Source organism: Uloborus diversus, chromosome 3, assembly GCF_026930045.1.
Source record: "Uloborus diversus isolate 005 chromosome 3, Udiv.v.3.1, whole genome shotgun sequence".
Classification (NCBI taxonomy): Eukaryota; Metazoa; Arthropoda; class Arachnida; order Araneae; family Uloboridae; genus Uloborus; species Uloborus diversus.
In genome coordinates, this window is record NC_072733.1 from 85420495 (window position 1) to 85448466 (window position 27972).

The 27972-nt window shown below is 33.1% G+C and overlaps 1 protein-coding gene across 1 annotated transcript in view; it reads left to right on the forward strand.

The window, feature by feature from the left end:
* The window catches only part of LOC129218688 (probable nuclear hormone receptor HR3), a 310012-nt gene that overhangs the window by 275884 nt on the left and 6156 nt on the right, over positions 1 to 27972 (forward strand). The window contains exons 5-9 of the mRNA XM_054853009.1: positions 4285 to 4499; positions 11373 to 11494; positions 15059 to 15191; positions 19547 to 19654; positions 24452 to 24568. Of these exons, the coding sequence (XP_054708984.1) occupies positions 4285 to 4499; positions 11373 to 11494; positions 15059 to 15191; positions 19547 to 19654; positions 24452 to 24568 (695 nt within the window). The remainder of the gene's footprint in view (positions 1 to 4284; positions 4500 to 11372; positions 11495 to 15058; positions 15192 to 19546; positions 19655 to 24451; positions 24569 to 27972) is intronic.

Genomic DNA, 27972 nt, shown 5'->3' on the forward strand with positions numbered 1-27972 from the left:
ACGACTTCCCGCAGAAATTTTCTTGGTCGTGCGAACGTGGTTACGCTTTTCGTCGCAAAATCAATGATAAATAAGCTCAAAACGTTTTACAATTACGTCTTACTTACAGATAAAAATTAATTCAACATTTTTGGTTAAATTGTTGTATAATTGTAAGTTGAAGAAAAAAATTTGGAACTTAATCTTAAGAACTTTGTTGGATCAGTTAATCAGGACGGTGGAGGTGTTATAGTGTAAGGGTGCATATCAGCATCAGGACTTGGTAGTTTGGAATTTTTGATGAAATAATGAATCATACCATTCCTTTAAATATTTTAAAACCTAATTTTGAACTCTTAGCCAAAAATTTGGTTATTGGAAACAACTTTGCTTTTTTTTGTCAAGATAACGATAAGAAGCTCGCGGTTTTCAACTTGTGCGTCTAGTGCCTCAAAAATTGTCCTAAAGTTTAGAAAATACCCCCTCAATCTCCAGATTTGAGCTTAATGCAACGTATTTAGAGATATTTGGTGGCTAGATTACGAAAATACGGCTTTGAAACGAAAATAGAGCTAGAAACAGTAAGACTCAAAGTGTGGTTGAACACTTATTCAGAAATTACTCAAAAAAAGATAGAAAAAAAAAAATGAAATTTATTCCCAGGCGTTTAAAAAGTGTTGTTGATGCTGCATGATATTCTACTAAATAATAACTTAATAAAAAGTAAGATTATTCAATAATATAAAGACATTTTTTAAAGTGTACAAAGACTTTTGTGAGATAAAATTTCCGACTTTTTTTGGTTTTTGATTTTTGAAAAATTAAGTTTTAATATTTTTTAAAAACGTTTCATGTAGTTTTGTTAAAATTGATCATAGATCTTATAATTAAATACCTATTCCGAAATATTAATTCCAACCAATGGATAAGGGCCAATTTCGCTGAAAGTCGTAGGTGTACGAACACTTTTGGGAGCCACTGTATACTTGCACATACTTTATAATTGCACATACATAATTCTTTAAATTTAAGAGTTTGTATAGTTTGAAAAACATAGTTTTTATTTTATGTAGGATATAACAATTTTTACTTGCCAGAAAAAAAAATTATGTTTAAAAAAAATCTGTTATCAAACTTTGCATTGAGCAGAAAACTGTTCTTTCAATAAGTAATCCTCGTATTCTTTTAAAGCATCAAAGATGGAGTCGAGAACATTCGGGCGGAATTCTATTAAAACGTACACTGCCTCTGCTGCTTTTCTTGCAGATTTATTTTTTATTTATTTTTTATTTTTATTATTATTTTTTTTATTTATTTATTTATTTATTTTTTTGTACCGCCAATCGAAACGATTTCCGTTTTTTTTTAAATTGTTGAAAACTTGGAGGCACATTCAGTTTTAATGTTATTTCCTTCGTTTTTGCTTTGCAACAATCGAAAAATGAACCCGAATATACGCCCTCCCGTAATTTTTTTCATACTATTTAGGTTCTGGTTTCCCTCATAAGCAGGTTTTTTTTTTCTATTGAAGGAAATAAAGTAAACATTAATTTAAAGATTGGTTTCAGAGATTTATTATTGTCTTTGTCTAGATCCCGTTTGATGCAATGCAATGGCGCTGATTTATTTATTTTCGTTCATTCTTTTTGGAGAGCAAAAAAAAAATAAATAAATAAATAAACACGATTTCAACTTATAAAGTTACGTTAGCAAGGAAACTTTGCCGACAGTCATAAAATAAAATTCGACATATCGAATATTTCGACCAAACGAAATTCGGCTTATCGAAATTAAGTAACATTAATTCTCCATTCAGTTACAAAGGGAATCAATATTTACTTCGACTTATCGAAGTTTTCGGCTCATTGAAGCTTTACTGTAGTTAGTTTGAAAGTTTTTTTTCAGATGACTCTAATAAAAGTATATATAACACTTGCTAAAACAAAGAAGTTGTCACCACAGAAAAATAAAACGGCTCATTACTCTGAAAGTTCGGTCAAGAGGTAGAACCGGTGCTGCCATTACTTGATAATTTGTCAACATTTTTTGCTTGAAGTTATTTTAGTAAAACATGCCATGTTCACATGTACCCTCCTTTCCCCTACATGTTTCTTTTTTTATTGGAAAGGCAACGTAAGAGAGTTTCACAAACACGATTTTAAGTGTTAGAAAGTCCCACGAGTTCTAGTATAGACACGTTGAGTCGTAAGTCTTTTATTCGAATTTTTTTGAATCGCTACAATTGATCTGTAGAAAGAATTTCTCTCAGAGAATTTATATTTCACAGAGAAAATAGCTGAAAATTTTCAAAGTAATACTTCTTCATCTCACAACTTTTTAAAAATATTTCTAAAATTATTAATGAGGAGCAAAAAGAAAACGAGGGGGAGGAGGGGGGGGTAAGAAAAGGATGAAGGAGAATTTCGTAAATTGTCTGAATGTCTGTTAAATTTTATATATCTAGGATGACGTGGTCTTTAGTAAAAAAAAATAGAGCAGCTTAATCATACTTTAATTATCATTCAATACTTAAACGTTTGAAAGCAATATATCATGAATGTTTATCATTAATGCCGAATACATAAAAAAATGTATTAAATATTACGTTTAACAATGATGACAATTAAATCTATTAGTATGTCATTTAAACGCCAGATGACGCCACTACAACGAAGTAGTGGGGATTCTTCGTCATTAATCATTCCGTAGCACTCAAACAGATCATCTCAGATTTTCATGAAACTTTGAAAAATCTTAATCAATAACAAATGAAATTGAAATGTATTTCAAATGTGTCATTCGCAATTGATTTTTTTTTTTTTTTTGGAAATTTAGAAATTGAAAAAAAAAAAAAAGGGGGGGGGGGGGTTGTATCTTTGAATTGATTGAAAATATTGACAAACACATGTAATTTTTAATATGTGATTAATGCTTAATGTATCTAAACATTTTAATATTGAGACCATGAAGGGATCAACAATTACAGCAAATACCAATTGTGGGTATTGTCGTTAAAATAAAAGGGTGAACGCAAATGATGGACCCGATTTCAAAAAAACATATTTTTGAAATTACTGCACAATGCACATATTGCAATAAAGTGACCCATGACTTTAAACAGAAATTTTTCAAGTTTTTTTTTTCCTGCTGCAAAGGTTAAATGCGTGAGCCTTTTTCTATGTGACAAAACATCTAATCCTCGGCTCTCCAACCTACGACTCATGGGCCAAATCCAGCCCACAAGCAGATTTTTCCCGATGAAAAAAAAAAAAAAAAACATTTTTTTCCCTCATTTGATAATATACGAGTATTTATGTTTGGGCATTTTAAAAGAAGTCTAATCCAAGACAATCTCAAAAACCAGTACTAAGCATGATCGTAGCCAAAGGGAACCAGGAAGGGGCAACTGCCTCTCTCTTGAGGAGAGTCTTACCTTTCAGTTTCCGCCCTAAAGTTACCAAAGGTAGTTTAATATTGCATTTTTGGGACTTCAATTTCAAAACATTTCAAGAATTAAAGAAGTCGCCGAAGGCGTCAATCTTGGCTTGAGAAGGATCAACAGCCACCATAGGCGGCTGCTTGCATAGAAAGGTGAATGACGGAGAAAGAAGAACCAGCTGGTCGCCGATGACCACTAGTCCATTCAGCCTAGTCATGCTACGAAATACTATTTGGAAACAGCTGGATTACACCTGCGACTCAAAAGGTTCTAGGGTCGGTCATTAAACAGTTAGCCTTAGGTGTTGTTTCCTGGAAATCATCCCTGCTTTGAATAAAGTCAACTCTCGATAAATCGTAGTCTTATAACTTAAATACTCTTTTATCTCGAAGTTTTCATTAGGTCCCAAACTCTTGAGAAGGCTGTGAGAACTTCACGTAACTCAAACTACCAATAACTTGAAAATTTTAACTGGTCCCTTGGGATTTCGAGTTATTGAGAGTTGACTATGCCGAAATAGTGGAGCCCTCAGTGATCCACTTTCCACGGCTTGCCGTGGCATTTAAACGCGATAAACCAATAAAATTGGTAGGAGCGAGTGTCGCTGAGGTGCTGGCCGTGACAAGTTCTGAGCGTTTTTCTTTCTTCAGGGTGATTGATTTTTTTTTTGAAAAAAAATTCACCTTGAGCGCATATTATTTTCCTATGTAAATTCTGCTGGATGTTAAAATTACGCCTTTATCTTGACTAAAAACTGATCTAAATTAATTAATCATAAAAAAGGTATGAATTTTTGAAGCATGACTTCTAGTGAACTAACATAAATATATGCACTCATTCTTTGCCGATGTTTTTTTTTTTTCCAGGTATAGCTTCAATAATGATATCACAGCTTACACTCCAAATGGCTATGCTTACAGTAATCAAACGGTTACATTTGATCTCTCCAGTACCGATTTTGCTGACAGTACGACGTTCGATGCTCACTCCCTCTTAGATGATATTCCTGATACAAGCAGTCTCTTATCCGTAGGTTTGCAACAGGAAAGCCTGATTACTACAGCTAACGCATCTCATATAGGTAATTCTTCGTCATAATTCCTTTTATTTTGTAAGTATATATTTTTAAAACTATTTTATTGTCGTTATTATTATTATTAGTTTTGAGACTAACATTGTAATTACTCCGTTTATACTCTGAAGAAATATTAGTTCTTAATCGAGGATAGGACTTATTTTTAAAATAAATCACAACTAGTCGACCCGTGCGGAACTCCGCACTCTGCTTTGAATCGTTTTGTGTGGCATTTCTCTCTTTAAAAATTTCAAAGAAGAACATTATGAAGAAGAATCAAAAAAAGTAAAGTGATTTAAGTAAACGGAAAAAAGTAAAGGCACAAAAGAAGGCATGTAATTTAAAGACATCAGCGACAAAACCTCGTTAAATACAACGTTGTGATGATGTAATCATCACTCACTTTTTGGTTGTACGTATTTTCAATGCAAACATAAATATAACTAAAAGTGTGACTGAGTGACTCGTGAAAAAGCATTAGTTGTGCATGTGAAAAAACGGGTTGTGGCAAATACAATCCTGCCTATGTGAGCTTGTGACGGAAAAAAAGAGGCATAAAAGAGATATGTATTGGCACGGATTCGAACAGGTGCCATTCTGATTGTCAGCATGACACTCCAACAAACCGAGCAACTTCGCCTTCGTTTTCGATTAAAGCAATATGTAATTAAAAAACAGCCAAAAAGCTTTTTACCAAAAAAAAAAAAAAAAAGACCACTCGTCTATGTTTTGTCATTAGCCAGCTGATACGCTTTAAAATTATTTGTAAAACATGAAATTCGATTAAGAAATGAGGAAGATCTCGCGTAGCGATTGAAACAAACACTCTAGAGGAATAATATATTAGATTGAAAATAAATGTTTTTTTTTTTGAAAGTTGATACAATTTCCCATAGCAGGCTGCTTTAACCGTTACAGCTTGAATGCCAGCACATGTTTTTCTTTTAATCGACCACTTAAAATTCGAAACCAAAACCAGTTGAACTGAATCCGTTTTTTAAGTGTTATTTTTCGAACATAGAAAAATTTCATTTTTTTCCGGCGAAAGCAGAGGATAAGAAAAGGATTTCTTATTTTTGAAATTGATATTAAATTTAATGTTTTACATCGTATTCGAATAAATAGTTAAAGGTTTACTGAGTGAGACTCGTAATTTCAATTTGGCATAGTAGTTTTTTTATTTATACAAAAGGTCCAACATTGCTAACAGATCTACGTTTCAGCATATCATGAAGAGTTTTTCTGCACAAAAAGGATTCCCTTGAGGTCTGAATTTTTAAATCTAATATTTTTTTATGCTTACATTATGCTTAATCTGAACGGAGTTAAAGCTTTACAAAAAAAAAAAAAAAAAAAAAAGAACACCCTTTGATTAATAGTCAATTTATCTGAATAATAAGTGTAGCTTGCATAAAAGAGTTGAAATGCCAAGGAGCATTCCCGTCGCGTTTATGTTATCGCCTTAAGTGTTTTATCTGTTGTAATGAGTATTGTGAGGCTCTGAAAAGTTGAGCTACGACCCTGACAATGTTTACCTCTGTTTCGGTAAATAGGGAGCGGTAATTGATGCTAAATTGAGTTGAGAAACTTTCTTAGTACTTTTTCAAAAATATTCCAACTAAAATCCGAGCCAATAACACGTCTATTTTTCACTAAACTCCCCTAAAACAGGGCAACATAGTCAAGGTCACAGCTTAACTAACCAGAGCTGCACTATACATGTAATGCGTAATATTAATCTAAATTAACTATAATGGCGGACTCAAAGTTCAGCTAATTTATAGCCGAACGCTCTACCAAAAAAAAAAAAAAAAAAACTTATGAATGAAACCGAAGAACTAAGCCCAGTGCTTTTGAGCTTTATTTAAAAAAAAAAAAAGTTTAACTGTGATTTTTTTTTTTTTTTTTTTTTTTTGCCGAAAGCGGTGCAAAAAATTGGAAATTGTATTAGAATTTTGAATTAAAAAAAATCTGCATAGGAACTACAGGCTGCATCAAATTGATGCAAGAGTAAGGGGCGTTTCAGAAAATTGATTTTTCAACCGTAGGTCTGATTTTTGTCATTAGCCGACTCGATATGCTTTAAAATGAGGGGTAAATCAAAGAAATCGATCAAAAATTGAGGAAGATCTCGCGTAGGAACAAAAAATAGGCTACAGAAATAAAATATAAGGATTTCGCATACCGACAGAAAAATAATCCATAGAAATAGTAGGGTCTGGTGGGGGAAAGTGGTCAATGGGGGAAAGTGGTCATACATCAAATAAATGGCTATAGCTTGCAAATAAATGTTCGAATGAATGTGAAAATTTTATTTTAGAGTAGGGCAGTTAGAAACTACATTTTGAATACAAAATTTTACAACTGGCAAAATTTTATTTGGTAAAAAAAAATATTTTGCGTGAATATGAAAAATTTTAAAATCCAAACACCTATTTTAACTTCCTTGGGAAATTTTGCTTGTTACAATTAGGAACAGATTGACTGTACAGGAAGCTTCCTACATGTCTCAAGAACTCTTATTCATTAGTAGTTAGCTGAATCTATTTTAGGTAATTTTTTAGAACAATTTAAGTAAGATGGGGTAAAGTGGTCATAATATTAGGCTTAACGAATATTGTTCTTCTAATGTCACTTAATCTTTAAGTATAAGGCAGATACAGATTAAATATTAGTTTTACTTAATATGTATTGTTTTTACAGTAAACGGGGTTAAAAAGAAGAGTATATGCTTATATATACGCATAAATACTCGTGTAGGCACGTACATAGGCGCATTCACATAAATGCACCAATAAATACGTATATGGGTATGTCCAAGTATTTTTTATCCATACAGCTATACATTCAACTATACACGTATATGCTCGCTTATACTCATATATACATGAAAACTTATATACTCAGGTAGACAAGTAATATACGCAGTCGTACTCGAGTAGACATTTACATACAAGCATAAGAAATACAAGTATACAGGGTGAGTTTAAACTCTTGAGCAAATTATTAAAAGGTGTTAGAAGGGAGGATAAAAAGCAAGAATCATAAGGAACATATGGTCACAAACACAATGCTAACGCACTACATGCACGCAAAGCCAGAAACTGATGGATGCAAAAAAAAGTCACAAATTTATTACACAAAGACAATTTTACAAAACATTTTAGGTCTCAAGAAAGTTTTAAAGCTATTGATGAAATTTGAGGCCTGCAGCTGTAATAAATGTGTTTCGCAATCACAAAGCACTCTCTGTTGCAATAACGAGACTTTTGAAAAACTTTCATCAGCCGCTGCACCTTTGTTGCGATGCTACTACAGGCCGTAACTTTTAAAAACTGCTCTAAATATTTCTTCAAAACTAAAATATTAGGTAAAATCATCTTAGTGTAACAAATTTGTGCCCTGCTTTGCATCCATCAGTTTCTGGCTTTTTGTGCATGTAGCGCGTCAGTGATTATAACTTCCTTATGATTCTTAGCTTCTTATCCTTCCCTCTCACACCCCTTTGATTTTTGCCCAAGAGCTTAAATTCACTCTGTAGGCCGACATGTATATAAGCGTATATTCTCGTGTATACACACATGTACTGGTGTATGCACGTAAATATACGTATATACGTCTATACAAGTATATGATCGTGTTTACGCGTATACATGCATATATACTCGTGTTTCCATATATATATGCGTGAGTAGATACATACATACCCCAAAGACGCACTGGATGTATCCACGAATTAACTCGTGTATACCCGTATATGTATGTATGTACACATATATGCGCAGATACGTCTACTTTACACATATATACTCAAGTATGCACGTATTTTCTTGAGATACAAGTGCATACGAGCATATGATGTTCGTTTATACGCGTATATACTCGTATACACATGACACGTGTATACACGTGACACGTATGTACTCATGTAGACACGTCTACACTCCTGTAGGTAATCACGTATACATGCTTATGTACTCGTATATATGCTTATATACTCGTATATACACGTATATACTTGAGTAGGCACGTGCATGCATATATCTGATGCATACATGTATCTGCTCATATAGGAACGTGTTTACTCGTGTATAACACGATACGAATATATTCGTACACGTATGTACTCGTAAATATACTTGTAACTATAAAAACAACAAAAATATACAAGTTTTAGGGTTATTTATACTGATTTTGCATCTATTTTTAAATATGACCACTTTACCCCATGCTATGACCTCTTTCCCCCACCCCATGGGGTAAAGTGGTCATAAAAACATAGGGAAATGAAAGTGCTATAAAACTACTAAAATCAATGTTTTTCTTCCTAAAATTCAATGTACCGTGTTCTTTAATAATGCAATGTAAAATAACAATAAAAAAAATGTGTTTAAAGAATTTGTTGTATTTATTATCCACCTAAGTTGAAAACCTGCGAGTTTATGACCACTTTACCCCACCAGACCCTATAAAAGATAAGATATTGAAGAGAAGTGTATTTGTTTTTGAAAATTCATACAATTTGTTATCGCAAGATGCTTGAATCATTATGGCTTAGATGACAGCACGTGTTCATATTTAAACGATCGGTTAAAATACAAAATCAGTCAAACTATGTTCGTTTTTTAAGCGCAGCTTTTCGAATGTAGTAAAAATGTGACTTGCTACTGTTTTTTTGCCGAATGAAGAAAAAAATGATATTTTACCCATTAAGTTGTTAATAAATTTAATGTTTTACTTCGTATTCTAATAAATATTTATAGGTTAACTAAATGAAAAGCTTAATTTTAATTTGGGGTAGTTTTTTTTTTTTTTTTTTTTGTCCAAATAGTCAAAAACTGTCATTAGAAGATCTACATTTTAGAATACGATTTTTTATCTGAACAAAAGTTATTCCCTTGTAGTCTAAAATCTTAAACCTGATACATATTTTCCCTTACATCATGCTTTATTTTTCTGACCGAAGCCAAAGCTTTAAAAACAGAACAAAAACCCTATAATTAAGATTCAATTGAGCTACAGGTTACATCATTTTTTCGTAATAGCAAGATGCGTTCCTATATCATTTATTTTATTCCCCCCCCCCCTTGTGTTATTTGTTGTTTACACGTAATGCACGCTATGTGTCTAATTTTTTGATGCAGATCGTCCGGGACGGGACCCGAACACTCGTTCATCTGGTTACCAGGCGAACGCTCTGCCAATCGAGCTATTCTGCTCTGCCAATCACGGAGCAAGTTAAACTCATAAATTTAATCGAAAACCTCAATCTGGTGCTTTAAAACAGTTTTTTTTTAACGGAAAAAATAATTTTTAGACTTTGGGTCTATTTTTCGTCAGTAGCCTGAACGATAAGCTTTAAAATGAGGGGAAAATCAAAGAAATTGATCAAGAATTGAGGAAGATCTCGCTTAGAAACCAAAAACAGGCTACAGAAATAATATATAAGGATAGTTAACACATACATCTCATTTTGATAGGTATAAGGGGTGTTTAAATAAAAAGGTACCAAGGGATACTGTGGGTCTAAATGAAGACTTTAATCAAAGTATGTACCATAGGCCTGAGCACCACGGTCCCACTGATTTACTAACCGAAGGATTCCTTGTTCCCAGAATTTCTGAGACTGTGACGAAACCCAGTCCCTCACAGTGTCCTCGACCTCGAGTTCATCGTCCGAGTTGAAGTGCTTGGCTTTCAAATCTTTTTAAAGGGATTAAACACGTGGAAATCGCAGTGTGACATGTCGGGGCTGTAGGGTGGATGGTCAAGCTGTTCCCACTTGAACTTGGTCAGTGCCGCCTGGGAGGCCCTGGAGACGTGTGGACGCGCGTCACCACGGAGAAGATCCCCACTTCCTGAGCAGCCCTGGTCTTTTGTTCTCAATAAACCTGAGCAGGCTTCGGAGTGTCTCACAGTACATATCGGAGTTCATGCTTCTCCTGTGCTCATTTAATTCAATACGTAGCGGACCTCGTCCTTCGAAAAAAGACGGTCAGTTGGATGGTGCTCTTTTTAAGAATCTCTGATGTCTCGTGCGAATGCTAGCTCCGCACATGCTTAGATTATGTTGGAAACTCCATTCGCATCCCTAGATGTCTCGCTACCTTCTCCCATAGCGGCATACGCAAATATGTTAACGGTTACGTTGTTGCGACGTTCGGTACCGTTTTATTTGAACACTCCTAACAATTATTTTTCGCAATTTGCTTTATTTTTTTTTTCAATTTAATTTTTTAAAAACTTTGTTTTTAAGACCAGAATCGTAATTATTAACGCAGTAAACCTAAAGAAATATTGTTCCTTTATTGAGAAGAACAGAACTGGTTTTTAAAATAAATCCCAACATCTACCGCATCTCAAACAGATAATTTGTTTTCGTAATTTCCTTTATTTTATCTCATTTAGATAATTATTTTTGTGCATATGCACGCAGAGTGTGGATACTTGCCGCTATCGCTACTAGACTCATAATTAGAGTAAAATAACATTATCCAGTAATCTCATTAAGTATTCTTTTCAACGAAGCACTTCCTGCAATACATAACCGTTAATTCCAAATCCTGAGGCTATCCGATCTTGTTTAAAGCATCGGAATAATCTTTTCCCCTGAAGCATAAAATATAATGCTTTTCTGCTAATTCAACATCTCAACATGTTTTGCAACATTTTTATAACGGTGAAACTTCTTGTTAAACAACTTTTTTTCCTCCGTCTATAACGTGCTTTTAATGAAGCCCACATTGAAGTGTTCCTTCTTTGTTTGATCTTTAAATAAAAATTACTTTGAATACAATATAAGAACTTAATGAAATGTTTGAAACAAGTTTGTAAATTTTATTTTTATTCGACCTTTATTTAAAATAATTTCAATTACAGATCTCCTATCGAAAACAGTTTCTGAAGCTTATATCAGAACGTGTTTATACACTGTCGAGCAGATACAAGATATGATACGGAGGCCGCAAGATATTTCCAGAATTTTGTATTATAAAAATATGGTATTTCATAGTCTGTATTTTTACTTACTTTTCGTTTGTATTTTCTCCGTTCTTTTTATTATAAATGTTTGAATACGACTTTTAATTGTGTTGAATATGTCTTTTCATAAAACATATGCATTTCAATTTGTATGCTTTGTGCAAAAAGCTAGATTTTATCCAAATATGCAACTATAGATGAATTTACTGTACAGTCGAACTCGCTTAGAACGAACAAGAAAGGACAGCAAAATATGCTCCTTATAACGAGTGCTCGTAAAAAATGGGTTGTCGAAAAAATCATGAAAAGTCACATATATTTCCTTTCTTTGCGTTTTTGTTTCTGTACAGTACCAAATAAGTAAGTTAATTTACTTTTAGCTATCTTATTATATCTTTCTTGTGTTATGGCTTTTCGAGGAGCGCTTATGGCCAGAGAAACTGACATTCGCGCGTTTGGCTTCGGAAAAAGTTTCTTTGCACATCAAAAGTTATTAAGTTTATAGAGTTCATCATCAAGTTCAGTTTCGAATTCTTAACATTCCTCATCATCGTCGCTTTCTTTCGTTTTTTTTTTTTTTTTTCCATCTGCACCAGCTTGAATTTGAGTTACAGTATCTATGATTTTAACACGCTTCTCTCTGCAACGAAATTTGAAAAATGGGCTGTCCTCACTTGTTTTTAGGATTTACGACCCGTATATAACTTAACGTTGACTTCAAAATATGAAAATAATTTTTCCAAAAAAGGATTAGCTGAGCAGGAAGTCAATATAAAATTTATGAACCACAAAAATATTGCTCGCTTTAAGCGGGGTCTACTCGTTAAAAGCGAGTTTTGCTCAGATAGATTTGACATTGTACCAACCAAATGTTTCTGACTTCCTCGCGAAATCCGAGTTCTCGTTTAATCAGGGCTCGTTATAAACGAGTTCGACTGTATAAACATTGCTTTATGCAAAAACTTTTTTGTAACTGTTTAGTTTATTGTATAACATATATAAACCAACTCTCTAAACATCATGGAGGAGTTATTTACTACACTTTAAAAAAAAAAACTATGTTCTTTACAGCAGCGTTGCTGGCACAGCGACTCCCGTCAACAATTTATGTAGATTACACACAAAAGTTTGATTTATTTTAAAAGTTTAATTTACAAAAAAAAAAAAAAGGAAGAGTAAAAATCTAAGCTGTTTCCACCTACCTCAGAGTACAGAATTTATGGGGTGAATAGAAATATCTAAATTGCACATCAAAAATAGCTGGGATGGTAAAATTAATAAACAAATCTTTTCAGTTATTTCTACTTTCTGCATGACAATTAAAGTTGAAACCATTAAATTCGCGTTTATAGACCTCCTAGACAGGAGAACATGTAAAGAAACTGAATTTTGAAAAACAAGTTTCTTTACCGTCATTTTTAACAATGATCGCCTGCGCAGTCTTTTGGAAACACGCGGAACTCTCGGAATCTCTTCTACATTGTACCTGGTCTTTACTCACCAATAGTTGAGTCACAAAACTATCACAAATGTAGTAATGTAATTTATACCCATTTACCTCAACTGACCCTAAATTAATATTTTAAATAAAAAATATATAACTTAACGTTGATAAATAAAAGTATTGATTCTTCCCATTTGAAGAGCATTTGAAGCAGTGAGAAGCAAAGGGATGTAAGTGGCCATTTTCAAGTTTTGAGCAAAACGCTTTTAAAGATAGCGTCTTAGGTGAGCTTTCATTAATTTTTTTTCTAAATCATGCTATACAGCATCACCTACCATAGCTACTAGTACCATATCTTGCCCCAAGACAGAGGAGAGGTTCACTTACCATTTGTACTGGTTATCTCCAAATTTTTAATTTTACCACTTACATCCCTTTGCTTCTCACTGCCTCATTTTTCTTTCACAATATCATATTAAGAATAGCAAAAGTAATAATTTAAATTAAAATGAAAAAAATAAATGCTAAACTATGTACCTCTCTCTCTCTCTCTCTCTCTCTTAGAGCCAGACTAACTTAAGTCATAACAATCGCAACTTTACCGTAGAGAGGGAAAGGATGGACGCGCGCTCTTTCAACACCGGTAAAAAAATTAAAGCATTTTTTTTTTAGAATTACGTTCACATGTCTCGATACAAAATAAGATTCTACATGCACCTATGCACACAACATACGCAATACACTAATGAACGGAAAATCTCAATTTTTGGACTTACGTTAGTCTGGCTCTGAGGTGAAGAAATGTGCTTTAAAGTGTTATAAAACAAGTTTTATGAGAGCTAAAAGTTGCTTTTTTGTTCATTCTTAAAAAATTTTTGCATACACTTTAGTTTGATTCGTAATTTGAATAATTTTCAAAAAAAATTTTTTTAAGGAAATTCAAGAAGTTTAAACCTTAAAACTTTTGAGGATTGTGTTGTTTGAAAATGTCTAAAACAGTGTGATTTTTAATGTATTCTGGTGAATACATCTAAAAATTTCCAGAGTGGGACCATGAAGGGATCAGCCGTTACAGCAAATAATGTAGGACAGTTTATGGCAAGTTTTTAGTAACTGCTGAAATTGCTGATCCTATCACAGTGATACTCTGAAAAATTTTGATGTATTCATTAGAATACTTCATTAAAATCATATACTGAAAAATTTTATCAATATTCATAAGACACTATTAAAAAATATTTTGATTTTTTTAAATTTTAAAATTAAGAAAAATCGAAAATTATTCAAGTTACATATTAAACCAAAGTGTATGTAATTATCTTCAAAATGAGCTATTAAATCTATGTAGTTGCCATAAAACTTGAGTTATAACATTTTAAATCACTGGAGACAATTTTGATTACTCATATTTGAAAAAAATCTATCATTCATAATTAATAACATTTTAATGCATTATTTTAGCAAATATTACAAAAGTGTTCCCACATTATTTGCTGTAGCTGCTGATCCAATATAGGTCATTGTTTGAAAATTTTATGGTGTGTTTATTAAATTACAGTAAAATATTTTTTTTCTCAAAATTTTTAAAGGATGCCATCTTAAAATTTTCAACATTTTGTGGAAAACTTCCCCACTGAAAATACTTATGGAAGTTATTCATCAAGTTAAAATAGGAATTAATTGTTTTTTTAAGTAGCTATTGAACAACCATGTAGCTTCGATAGAACTTGAGCTGTAACATTTTAAATCACTGCCGGGAACTTAAAAAAAAATTACGATGTTCAAAAATTAATTATTCATCAATTATGAATGATAGATTTTTTTAAACTAAAGATGTCAATGCGCAAAATTTCGGAAAGCTTCATGACACTCAGGGATGGTCAGGTTAAGTATGTTTTCTGTTTAAGCTTAGACATCGAATGACCCTTTATGCAACATGTTTGAGATTTTTTTTTTTTTTTTTTGAAAGATTGTTTTCACTACTCCGCTATGATACCACAGCAATATCGTATGTGATCATTGAAAATTGTTCATTTGTTGAAAAATGTACTTTTTTTATATTCTTTTGAACATCTGTTTTATGTCCTATTTTCTAAAATTCAAAGATTTTATATTTACATAACACATTTTACTGTTTCAGGCGCATGAACATTTGTGGCTGGAATGTGCACAAAGGTTGACGAGTATATTGCAGCAAATAATTGAATTTGCAAAAATGGTGCCCGGTTTTATGAAACTGTCTCAGGATGATCAAATAGTGCTTTTAAAATCAGGTGAATTGAATTTTCGTAATAAATTTTAGAGAATATCATAGATGTAAACATTTGTAATTGCAAAAAACATGATCGAATTATTTTTGAAAATAAAAGATTTTAGATATTTGAGAAGTGTTTCAGAAAATAATCTTTCGCGTCGTAAAAATAATATTGTACAGTAATTTTCCTTGAACTTAACATTCCAATAAACTGAAATAGTATTTCTTCTCCTCATTGAATCAGATTATAAAGGGAGTAATGAGGTGTTTATATTTCATTCACATGAAATTTAATAGGGTTTCCAATCCCGCGCCAAATTCTGTCCCGCGGGATTTCGGGACTGAAGGGAACCGATCCCACGGGATCCCGGGATCCCGCGGGATTGACTTTATTTTTCTAAAAATTAAACTGTTATGTCAAATAGAAAAAGTTGTGCTTTTTAGGAAGGATTGCTTTTACTTGAATAAAAATGTTCTTGAATTCCGTACACCAATTGTAAAACACTACAAAGTCAGATCCAAATTAGCGATTATCGTTTAGTAACCAAAAGTGTGCCACTCGTATGGGATGGTAAAGGATTTTTGCTCTGAAAATAATGCGCTTAACGAAAACACGTGCTGTGGCTCCATTGCAAATGGTTTTGCCAAAACTAAATAATTATGGTCCGCAGTAACTTAATCACCTACTGAAATAGATTTTTCTTTTATTATGCTGTTTTTTTTTTTTTTAAGAACTGCAAATTTCGGACAAAAATTATGCTTCTTGGACATGTGTTTTGCTGTATCCAATTTAACTTACATTGATAATGTAATTGTTTACCTTGTTGCTTCATTAACGTCGGCCATTATATCAGTGAATGTGATTCATCATGGCCAATGTTAATGAAGCAACAAGGGGTCAACGCTAAGGGGTGAATACTGCTTCAGGACCGGCTCTAATAGTTTTGCCGCCCTAGGCGATATTAATAAGTACCGCCCCCCCCCCCCACTGAATAATAATGATAATAATAATGACATAAAATAATAAGGTTTTAAATAAAATAAAAATAATAGTAAAGTGCTTAAAATGTAAGTAACTTTCTAGTTAAGTTTCAAACTGGGTTTGCATATCCAAACACTGGTACCCATTTAAATTATCTTTTTTAGCATTAAAGTAGTGCATCTTATGGCATTGAAACATGTTAATATTTTCAAAAAAATTTTAAATCACGCAATTTGCCACTAAAATTAAATTGAATTTCTAGTTAAATTCCAAACTATGTCTTGAATATCCAAGTACTAGTACACACTCTAGATTTTTTTTAGCATTGAAACTGTGAATCTTACAGCGCTGAAACAGATTTTCATACTTTTAAAAAAATATATCAAATTCAAAATTTGCCGCCCTAGTCGGTCGCCTAGGTTGCCTACCCCAGGAGCCGGGCCTGTACTGCTTGATTTCACCATTTCACCAAGTCACAGTCTCAGTAAAAGTGCTTAGATAACTTTTCTAATTTTACCCTTCACTTTAAAGAGGAATTTAAAATCATGAGCAGCTTAACCTACTGCACTGTCATACGAGTCATCCTGTGTTTCATACAAGTTTCTGTCACTGCTTTTAAAGTCGTGCCGAATATATAAATAATGTCCAATCTTTCATTGCTTTTCTTCTTTGGAGTTCACTTTTTATATCTTAAAGGTTTTAAGTCTATTACCAAAGCTTACAGAAGTGCTTTAACATTGCATTCAGGCTAATCCAGCGGGTTTTGGAATATGTAGTACACTTTCTATGTAATTTGCTGCATTTAAGACTTTAATGATGATTTTTGAAAATGTTAATAAATTTTACGCATTTTCTCAATTGCTTAGCTTATGAAAACTGAAACCTCAAATGATAATACCAATTCATTTTCAGAAAAATATACTCTATTTGTATTGTGTTCTTAAATGGTAAATCCATCGTTGGTCATATGAGACACAGTTTTTCTTGCTCTTCTTGCAGATATACGAAGAAGATTCAAACTTCAGATGATGCTTGTGAAAATAGTCGTTTTATAAGCGGAAAAAGCTGGGAAACGCTTGAATGGAAAAAAAAAATTGTGAGATTGGAAATCCCGCGGGATCAATCCCGCTAAATAACCTGTGGGATCCCGCGGGATTCGGGATCGGGATTTCGGGATTGGAAACACTAATATATTAACTTTTACACAAACTACACTGGATTTTTGATTTACACGATTATTTTTACAGCCCATTAAATTGTTTTCAAATACACACACACAGATATATATATATGTATATATACACTGAGGTGACAAAAATTATAGGATACCTACTAATATCTTGTCGGACCAGCAGTTTTTGCCAGTCGAAGTGCAGCAACTGTACGAGGCATTGAATCAACAACTACTTTACCGACCCTGCATATATTTTGAGCCAAGCTGCCTCTATTTACAGGCTAGGATCAAAAAGTAGCTAGGCTGAATTAATGTTCATTTTTTACTAAACTTATCAGTACAAATCCTTAGTAGTGCTGAAAATAGCACCTTTGTGCTTTGACGACGCGATTTCTACAACGGATACGCCTTCAGAAACTCGTTTTTCGGGATTCCATTGAAGATGCCATCACGGCTCCTGGGTCATCTTCTACGAAGCCCTTTGAGGTCCCATTTACGCCGTGGAAAGAGAAAGAAGTTTGCTGGTGCCAGATCAGGACTGTAGGGAGGGGGCAGGAGCGTGGCAACTCTGTATTAATCCAGAAACTCCCTCACCATCAGCGAGTTGTGGCTCGGTGCTTTGTCATGGACCACTCGAACACTGTTTAGTGGCTCAAGGCAGCATCCACGTTTTCACCCTTAATCATTTCGAGGGTATCCGTCGCGGTCTTCTCGAGTTTGACGCTGAATTTGATGGTGTAGAGCTGCTCGAGATTCTTCTCCGTCTTACATTACGGCGACACTTCTTAGGTTTAAAGATATTGATGTGCTTACTCTCTGCTAGCCCACAGGCAACTGGAAAAAATGTTGGTGTCTTCGGGAGGCTCCTCGCTACCATGCCCATGTTGTCCTGTCTCCCTTCACCGCTTCGTTCGAGCTATAGAAATTCAGTCCTACTACTTTTTGATCCTACTTTGTACGTCCATAATTGTTAAAGCTCTGGCGGTGAAGAATTTTGTGCTCTAACAAACCTTTGAATTATGTCCCAGAAATGTTCGATGGGATTCATGTTGGGAGATCTAGGTGAGCAAATGATTATTTAGAGTCGTCCAGAGTGTTCCTTAAACCAATCACGAGTAGTTGTGGACAAATGACATGATACATTTTACTCCATAAAAATATATGAGGTCCGTCTATAAATCTTTACCTTAATACTGGTTTTTACTTCTCCGCTATGATACCACAGCAATACAACAACTGACTGGCAACTGAAAAATTACTACTGGCTCTACCTCAGAACTAAAGTAACCTAAGTCCCAAAATTGTAATTTTCCGTTTAAGTGCATTGTATGTAAAAGCTGCACGACATGTCCCACCCTGCCCTTCCATTCCCTCAGCCGAAAATTATAGTTATTTCGAGTATTTACAAATTTCCAATCTATTTGCATTTATAATAACCATTTGATTTTAAACAAGTAGTTTCTGATGTTGAAATGAGGTTTGAAGTTGAACTTATAACTCCGCTTTGGCACTGATGATCGCAGTATCAAAATGTTCTTATAAATCCTACTGCACCTTTCCCTATTACCACATTACCGATTTCCAAACCATGTTCATATTTTTTTGACAGCTTGAGTGAGCTGGAGACATTTTAGGGAATTGGTGAAAAAGCTTTGACTGCCCTGTCTTTGAGGAATTAATTACTATTAACTTAGAAAGAATTTAATCACAAATAAATCGAAGTTTCAAAAACTGACCTAAGCATGGTCCAAAAATATTTAATGGATGTTATCAGTGCAAGGCAGAAAAGGAAATGTGACTCCGATCTTGATGGAAAAAATAGAGAACCATTAAATTATTAACGTTGTTTATGTAATCGAGTTTTGCGGCCAAATAATTTTAAAATTAAACTACTAATGCGTCATTCCACAAAAAACAGATATTTTGTCCCGCACGTGACAGACCTATACTTAATTTCAAAACTTGTAGTAGGAACAAAAAATTATCTAAGAAATGACACTTGTATGAGGGGTTTCTTAAATTTACTATAGATCAGCAAGTTTTTAACATTCAGCCTTTATTGATTTGCATATATTTGAAATTATTGGGAAAATTTAGTCGAAATTTTCCCATACACACATTGTTGCTGGTTTAACCTCACTTCATTTCATAAATGGTAACTACAATTTTGAGAAAAATTGCTATCAGATTTTTTTTACATAATATTCATTTTTTCCAGGTGGTTTTGAGCTAAGTATAATCCGAATGAGCCGGTACTACGATTTGCCTTCCAGATCTGTTTTATTCGGCGAAAGCTTACTTCCCGCTGAAGCTTTCATTACATCAGGTAATGTGCGGACATATATATTTATCAAGTTGCATATACAGCAGAACTCGTATATGCAACTCTCCATGCCTAGATACACCGCGAGTTCAATTGTAACACTGGTGAAGAAATAGAAATATACCCTTTTTTCCGTGATAGTCTCACATGTCCAACCAATTCAATAAATAACGTGAGTCAAATAAAGTCAATCTGAGGACAAGTGCCTAATATCTCGCTCATTTATGATTTAATTGACTGCAATTTCTGTGCGTTTATTTAATGGCTCAAAGAAAAAAGACAAAAAATCAATCCATGTGAAAATTTCAGTTTAAATTATGCTATTCCGCAGTTTAACAAGAAACGGCGTGTTTACCTTATTAAGATTACGGGGTCCAATAAGGACAACCTTGAAAAAACGCCCAAAAGATTTTTCTAATTAAAAACAATTGAAAACTTTCTGATTATGAAAATACAAACATACTAAGTCGCATTTGAGAAACTCATAACATTTTCAAAAAATCCACTTTCTTCAATAGATAAGAGAAAGATCAATCGTCACATTCGGGGCACTGTTGTTTTCTGCTTTTAAGTCACTCCCGCGCCCAGTTCATGCACATGTAGGGGAGGGTGGTCCAAAGCGGGTACACTCTTAATTCAAAAGAGCGAAAAAATAACTCTTAAAAGGATTGAAATCTATTGCGAGTGTGTTCATTCTTTCTGAGTGCTTGCTTTATCGAAAAAAGACGCTTTACGAAAAAACCAAGACTAAAACTTTTCCTTATTCGCGTGAAATTCGGAAACACTCCTTTGGATGAGCGAAAAATAAAAACATTCTTTAAAAGAAGGACTCAAAAACATTTTCATTGGTTCGATTCTGTCACGTGATTTTGTTTAGGGAGAATCTTCTATGCCTCCATGTTCGGCTTAACTAACGTTGGTCGCGAGTACCAAGTGGATGTCGCTATCTAAATGTCTTCATTTAATGATTTAAAACAATATTTGTTGCCGAATGAGGTTTCTGAAGGCAATGCAAAAAACTGCATGGTAAGTACGAAGAATTTTCTTTTTCATTAAAACTTGTAACTGTTAATATTTCTTGAACTACTCGTATATCGTTACAAATCACCCACGTGCAATGTTACGGCGAACTTTTTGTAACTTTTTCTTCCAAATTAATGAAACTTTCATCAACAATTTTGTTTCGTTCATCGAATCAAAAATATGACATTTGAAATAGTCGTTACCTTCTTTGGTGTGTGTGTGTACTGTATATATATTTTAGGCAGGTGTTACAGACCCGACCATGCGCAAATCTATAAGTCGGATACCGAATCCGCTCCCGATGGTCGAAGCTCCAACCACTGCGTATATTTTAAGTTAATCAAATATTGTTTGTGTGTATAATAAACTTTAAAGAGTTTCATGAACTTTGTATAATACACTCATTCATGTGTGTAACGGGCCATTCATTAATTAAGTAAGGGTCCTGAGGGGGAGGGGGTGGAAAATTCTCTACATACCCTTGCTTGAAGGGGGGGGGGTTAGATCCATTCTTACGTAATGTTTTCCAAGCCGATATTTTATATTAGAAATCCGCGGTCAAGTGGTTTGGCAAATATTATATTTCATTTGCTTCAGGAAGGTAAAAGGTATTATAGGATGAGCTGTTTTTTACTAGTGTTTCAAAGAATAAAACGTGTGAAATATAATAAAAGAATCGCTCTGTGTTTTGCATGTCTTATTTTTAATTATTATCGCATCATATACTAAAATTATTTGTCGAAAAAACATTCGGTCTAGATTCTTTACAGTAAACATTTCTTTACTCAAAAAGGTTTAAAAAAATAATAATGATAGTTAATTTAAGAACGATCCCAGTGATATAATATTTGTTATTTTATTATTGTGAAGAAAAAAAAGAATCTTACGTAGATGGGAGGAGGGGGAAATCTTACAGACCCTTACATAGGGGGAAGGGAAGGTCAAAAACTGCCAAAATTGTCCTTACGTAATTTAAGAATGGCCCCAAAGAAACAAAATTGAATTCAAACATATCTTGTCATAATTTATGAGTGACTTTTTAAATTAATTTGGACTGATCTAACTTTTAAAACATTATTAATGTTAAAAGGCACATTGAGAATATCAATATAAAGTTTCAAAATTTTAAATCTATTTATTTGGAACTGTGTGGGTTTTTTAATTTTATTTTAATGTTTAGAATCGGAAATGTACGTAATATTGCAAGTGGGTGATTTGTAACGATATACGAGTAGTTCAAGAAATATTATCAGTTAAAGTTTTAATAAAAAAGAAAATTATTCGCACTATTTACCATGCAGTTTTTGTGCATCCTCTTCGGAAACACTAAAAACAGGGTTTTTTTTTTTTTTTCACATTTTTTTAACCTAAAAACTAATTTTTTTTTCAAATGAAATAACAATTTTAAAAACAGTTTTAAATTCAAATACACAGCATAAGCACATGAAAACACATTTAAAAAACAATTTCACCAAATGAGAGTGAAATGATTTTATCTATTTTATTCTAAAAAAGAGTGAAATATCGGCTTTCCAAAACGGAAAGCAGCCACTCTTTTACGATATTAATTTAGTCTTAAAAAAGAGTGAAAATAGCTTATCAAAAGGGAGTGAAATTAACTTATCCAAAAGGAGTGAAAATAACCGCTCCGCAAAAGGAATGAAATTCACTCCTATAAGGAAAGTGCGTTTTCAAAACTGGAAAGGAGTGAAAATTTACTCAGTCTGAGTTGAAATCGCTGGAATTTTTTAAGAGAGTAGGTCGCCCACAGCGGGTAGGCCTTCGTATGCTACTCCCACCCCCCATGGTGTGCAAACGGCGATGAATACGTATGTCGTGTTTACATGAACACCCCAGAGTTTTAATCAGTCCCAGCGAAGCAACAGTGAAGCGGCATGGCGCAACCAGTCTAAAAATATTTTTTTTAAATGATACATTTTTAAAAACAAATGAAGTTCTGTAACTTGTGATTAGGCGAAGACCTGCTTATTTTTTTAATTGTCAATAATATTACGCTATTCTGACACCATCCACCTACAAACTACGATAGTCATTTTGTTTGTTTCTTTTTTTTAATTTAATGTTATAATTATTGAAATAAAAAACGTGCCTTTGGGCAAAGCGGGACGGGCACAGCGGGTATTGGAATTAATCATATATTTATTTATAATTTATTGACTCGTGTCCTCACTTTAAAAAGTTATTTTTTAGGACGGCAATTAATTAGCATATTATTTTTTTCAGTTATTTCTTTATGTTTTATAAAAAATGTGTTGACTTTAAATTGGATAAGTACAACTTTTTTATATATATTTTTTTATAATGGCAGGTAGCCAGTCAATTATTTTAATCATTTATAACTTCATATTTGATAGGCAAATGTAAGAAATCACAATTAGTTAAACTTACCTGCTTTGGGCTCCCTGTTAGGGCAAAGCGGTTTTACAAATGTTTGTAAAGTTTGATTTAATAAATAAATATACGGTTTGAAATAATGCAAAAATCACTTTTTATTTTGAAGTTCAAGAGCCCTGCTAGGAAATAAAACCGATATTGTTGCGATAAAAATCCAAAAACTACAATTCGTGCATTCTTCGAAAACTTACCCGCTTTGGGCTACACTGCCCTACAGCATACGCAGCACAGGATCATATCCACCATCCGATCCTTCTTACTCTTAATAAGGACACCGGAGTCCTAATAATGCCGATCATTTGAATTTGTCAACTACTTAAACTAAGCTTTCTAGAACAATTAACGCCATTTTTATGCTAGTATACTAGTGAACCATAAAGAAACAAAATTTACCTTAAAATAAGACCAGGCGATATTGACAAGACTCTTTTGAACTACATTTCAATCTAAACGAGCACGATTATTTCTATAACTCTTTTTTTTTTTTTTCGAATACATATTAATTTGTGTTTTGTATTGCAAATGCCAGAACCTTCTTTTCTACTTGAATATTTGGTTACTTAAGTCCAAAACAGATTTTTGTTAGTTGACCAAAAAAGTTTTTTTTTTTTATTGCAATAACTTAGAAGTTTGGATTAGTATTTACAACTGCAGTAACTATTTGTGTATTAAAATATTATGTAGCAACACCAAGGATGGATACAAGGTAGGGGCGATGGAGGCGATCGCCCCCTCCTTGAGCCGAGATACAGGAACTCTACCGCGGCATATACGTATATTTTCGATTTTGAAGTACTAAAAACAGTTTTAGACGATCTTCTATGATGTTAGAAGAAAGAGACTCTCGCATGGAACTTTTTCGGGATTGAAGTCTAAAAAACGCAATTTTGTAGCCCATCTCTGAATACTTTAGGGACAGGGAATTAAACTTTCTACCGGAATTTTTACGAAATTGAATCTTCAAAAGCTCAACTTCAGACCATTTAGAGATGATATTGGAGATGGTTCGAGTGCTCTCCTCTGAAAAAGGTTTGAAATTGAAGTCTAAAAGAAGCAACCGTAGAACTATTTTGAATACGTTCAGGTATGGGATAGGGTTTAGAGCACTTCTTAGGAAATTTGCAGAAATAAATCTAAAAAAAAAGTAATTTAAGACTATCGTCCCTGACGTTAGGGGAAGAATGTCAGGAAACGTAGAAAATGGTAATTAATAAAAATCGCCCCCTCCTTGAAAATTTTCTAGATCCGCCCTTGAGCAACACACACACAACTCTTGGAAGAAATAATAAATACTAACATAAAAATTAAATATGTACCCTGATGATGTTATTAATGAATTTACATGTTTTCTTATTATGACAGAAACCACGGAAATGAAATTGGTTAATAGCACCTTTGATTTTGCGCGGAGTCTTGCCGAAATGAAAATGACTGATACAGAGCTTGCATTGTATTCTTCTTACATTCTTCTTTCTCCAGGTAATATGATCTTTGTTTGAGATTGTTTTCTTTTTATCTTAGTTTTGCATAAAATCTATCTATCTATCTATCTATCTATCTATCTATCTATCTATCTATCTATCTATCTATATATATATATATATATATATATATATATATATATATTTATATATAATTGTAATAAAAGTGAAAAATATTGAAAAGACCACACCAAAAACCCATAGATGCGCAACACAGCAAAACTAAAAAGCTAAGTAAATATAACTTGTTTTCCTAAATAGTCGAGGCGAAACCCCTGCTTTTACTTTTAGGTTTAACTCTTGTTCATTGTTTGTAGTTTAACATGTGGTGCGTTTAGCCCAATATTACTCTGTATTGCATATACTGGAGCTTAGACACTCTGTTTTACTTCATAGTTAAAATTTTTTTGGTCTTTTGACCATATTTACTAAATCCTCCACGGCTGATGAGCTCTGGATTCATACTTTGTCTTTTCCTATTAAATAGCTGCTTGCAATTTTCCTTTTTCTCATCATTATTTTTCATATAAATTATTTAATATTTGGTATTTGGCTTGCATATTTTATATATATACATATATATACTAGGGTGGTCCTTATTTTTGAAGTTGTAGATATTTGACACGACGCCCCCTCAATTTGTTCCATTATACAAATAAATGATCCATGCAAAATTTTAAGTCAATCCATGAATATTAACACGTGCCCCTAGGGCCCCCTTTTTTGAGTTTCGAAGAAAAAATTGCGGATTTTCTCATTTTTATGTAAAAATATTCATAGGTTTCATATTTAAAGTAATTTTGAACCTCAATAGATGTTGCTACTTCCAGACCAACCATTCTCTCACTTTCATTCTTTAAAATTTTACAAATTACATAGGGTACATGTACACCAATGGCCCTGGGACAGGCATACCACTATTCGCGCTCGTTTCAAACCAAGCGGCAGGGGAACATTTCTTTCCACCAAGATGAACACAAGGGTTTCTAAAGGCCACTAATGAATGCCCTAGGCCATTAATGAATGTTTTTTGACAACAACAAATTGCCTCCTCCAGGCTTTAGGGGTGTTGATTTAGAAAATTTTCTGTGTATGTAATAGGTGTGGCATATAGGGTCACTAGGTTTCCATGCTATAAATATAAGTAATGACAATTATATTTTAATTCGCTGTTCTTTAGTTATATACTTAAATGTTTATGCATTCTTATAATCTAAATTTTGAAAAATCCTCGATTACCCTACAATAAAAATAAACTCTATTTTCCATATCTAAAACATAAATTTAAAAAAATTCCAGATCGGAATTATGTAAAAATCTATACTTTAAACTGTCTTCTATTTCAGTACATAGTCCTTTATTATCATCAAATTCCTCTTGCAATTCACAAGATTTAGAAACCGAAATGGGTATCTATCCTAACCTGTTGAACCTTTTTTTCTATATCTGGTTTACAACAACGCAAAAAATCTTGACAACTATTGATATCTGCTCGCATTTCGTCAATGTTAGGCAAATGCCATATTAGGGACAAAGATGCTGCTCATTTATTAACAGCCTATGTAGATGCAGTAAATTTAAATCCAAATAACCTTATGATCAATCGTACATCCCTTAAGAGAGCAAGAGAAAATCTTCGAGAGGTAAAATCAGATTTCATGAATTTAAATTTAGATTTTTTAGTTATTCCCTGGGATACAAAGCTACATCCAGATGTAACTGGAAAAAATGCCGATAGGCTTACCATGATAGCTTCAGGTCCCAAAGTTGAACAGCTACTCAGAATTTCTGAGATATTTCTTCAGTTGTATATGATATCTTAGATGATTGTTCGTTCAAGCTGTAGTGTTTTATATAGCGGCTTACCGGTCGTATAAATTGTGCATGTATTTTTTTAGAGCAAAAGCTGAACGGTGATATATTGCATTTGTATTGCTATCATCATGCACTTGAAATCGTACTGCAGAGTGTCTTTAAAGAAGTTCTTGCCTTTCTTAGTTCTAGACTCGATATTCCATTATTTAAGCGCTTCAAATTTCAAAAACTACACATACCACTTAATTTCTAAAAGAAGAATTTGATGACATATTATTGTTCGCAGAAAGCGGAATTAAGAAATATTACAGAGAATTCTCATAACGTGTAATAATATTTCTTGGTGAAGTCCTCCCTCCTACAGCGATATGTTATCGGCAACCTGGAGCTTATCTGTGAGCCAGATGGGTGGCAAAAGGAATTTATTGTTTGAATATTTATATATTTAGGAAACAATTTAAATTGACCTTACATGAAGAGAATGCCCGTAAATGCTGTTTTACAGTTAAATGTTGTATGAAAATATAGTTTATCGCAGCAACCCATTCTAGGCATTTTAAATTAATATAAAGTCTAGTGTCTAAAAAACCTGCAGCGTACAAAATGATGACAAACATGCAGCAGAAGCAGTGATTGAAAAATTCCTAAATAACTTATGGTACTTAGGGGATGAAATAGTAGCTTTGTCCGTACTGGATGAAGGAATTAACTTTGAAGATAGGAAAAGATTACTTTAAAAAAATGCTTGCTGAATAGGATGTCTGATGACTGTATAAAAAATTTCAGATAACAGTAGATGATTTGGAATACTTTCTTAGTAAAGCTCTTCTTCTTTATAGAATCAATTACATGTCAATAAAACTGTTTGATACGTTACAAACACCAAAAGATATTTTCCTATTTGATCCTGATTCATGGCAAAATGAAGGAAACTATTTAAAGGGAAGAGATATCGTTAAAATGCTGAAAGTTGTGAATGACACAACTGAAAGAGGAGCACAATTAATCGAGAAATTTCACAATCAATTTACCAAATATGAGTCACAAAAGCAATTTAGTATTTTACAGACAGTCCAAGACTATCTGGAAAAAAATGCACACGATTGATATACATTGAGAAAAGCGTACGATTAAGGTAAAGTTTCTATAGCACTATTTCATTCTTAATGAATGTAAAATCTTTAGACGATATGAAGTAATTAAAAAAAATAATTTTAGCGCTACCTCGCTGTAAAAATATTATGAAAACATAGGAGAAACGATGTACGGGGTCTGAAGTAAAAACTTGTTGAGAGAAGATTTGTGAGAAAATTATCAAAAGTGTTAAAGTTCAACGGCTTAGGGGCACGTGTTATTATTGACCGATCGAGTTCAAATTTTGCACCGATTACTTTTTATTATAGTGTCACAAAACTAGGGGGCGTCACTTGTTGAATTCCGAAAAACTTTTTTTCCCATATAAATAAGGACCACCCTAATATATATATATATATATATATATATATATATATATATATATATATATATATATATATATATATATGTAAGAATTGCCGCTCGGTTCTTATTACAAATCTTGATTTTCGC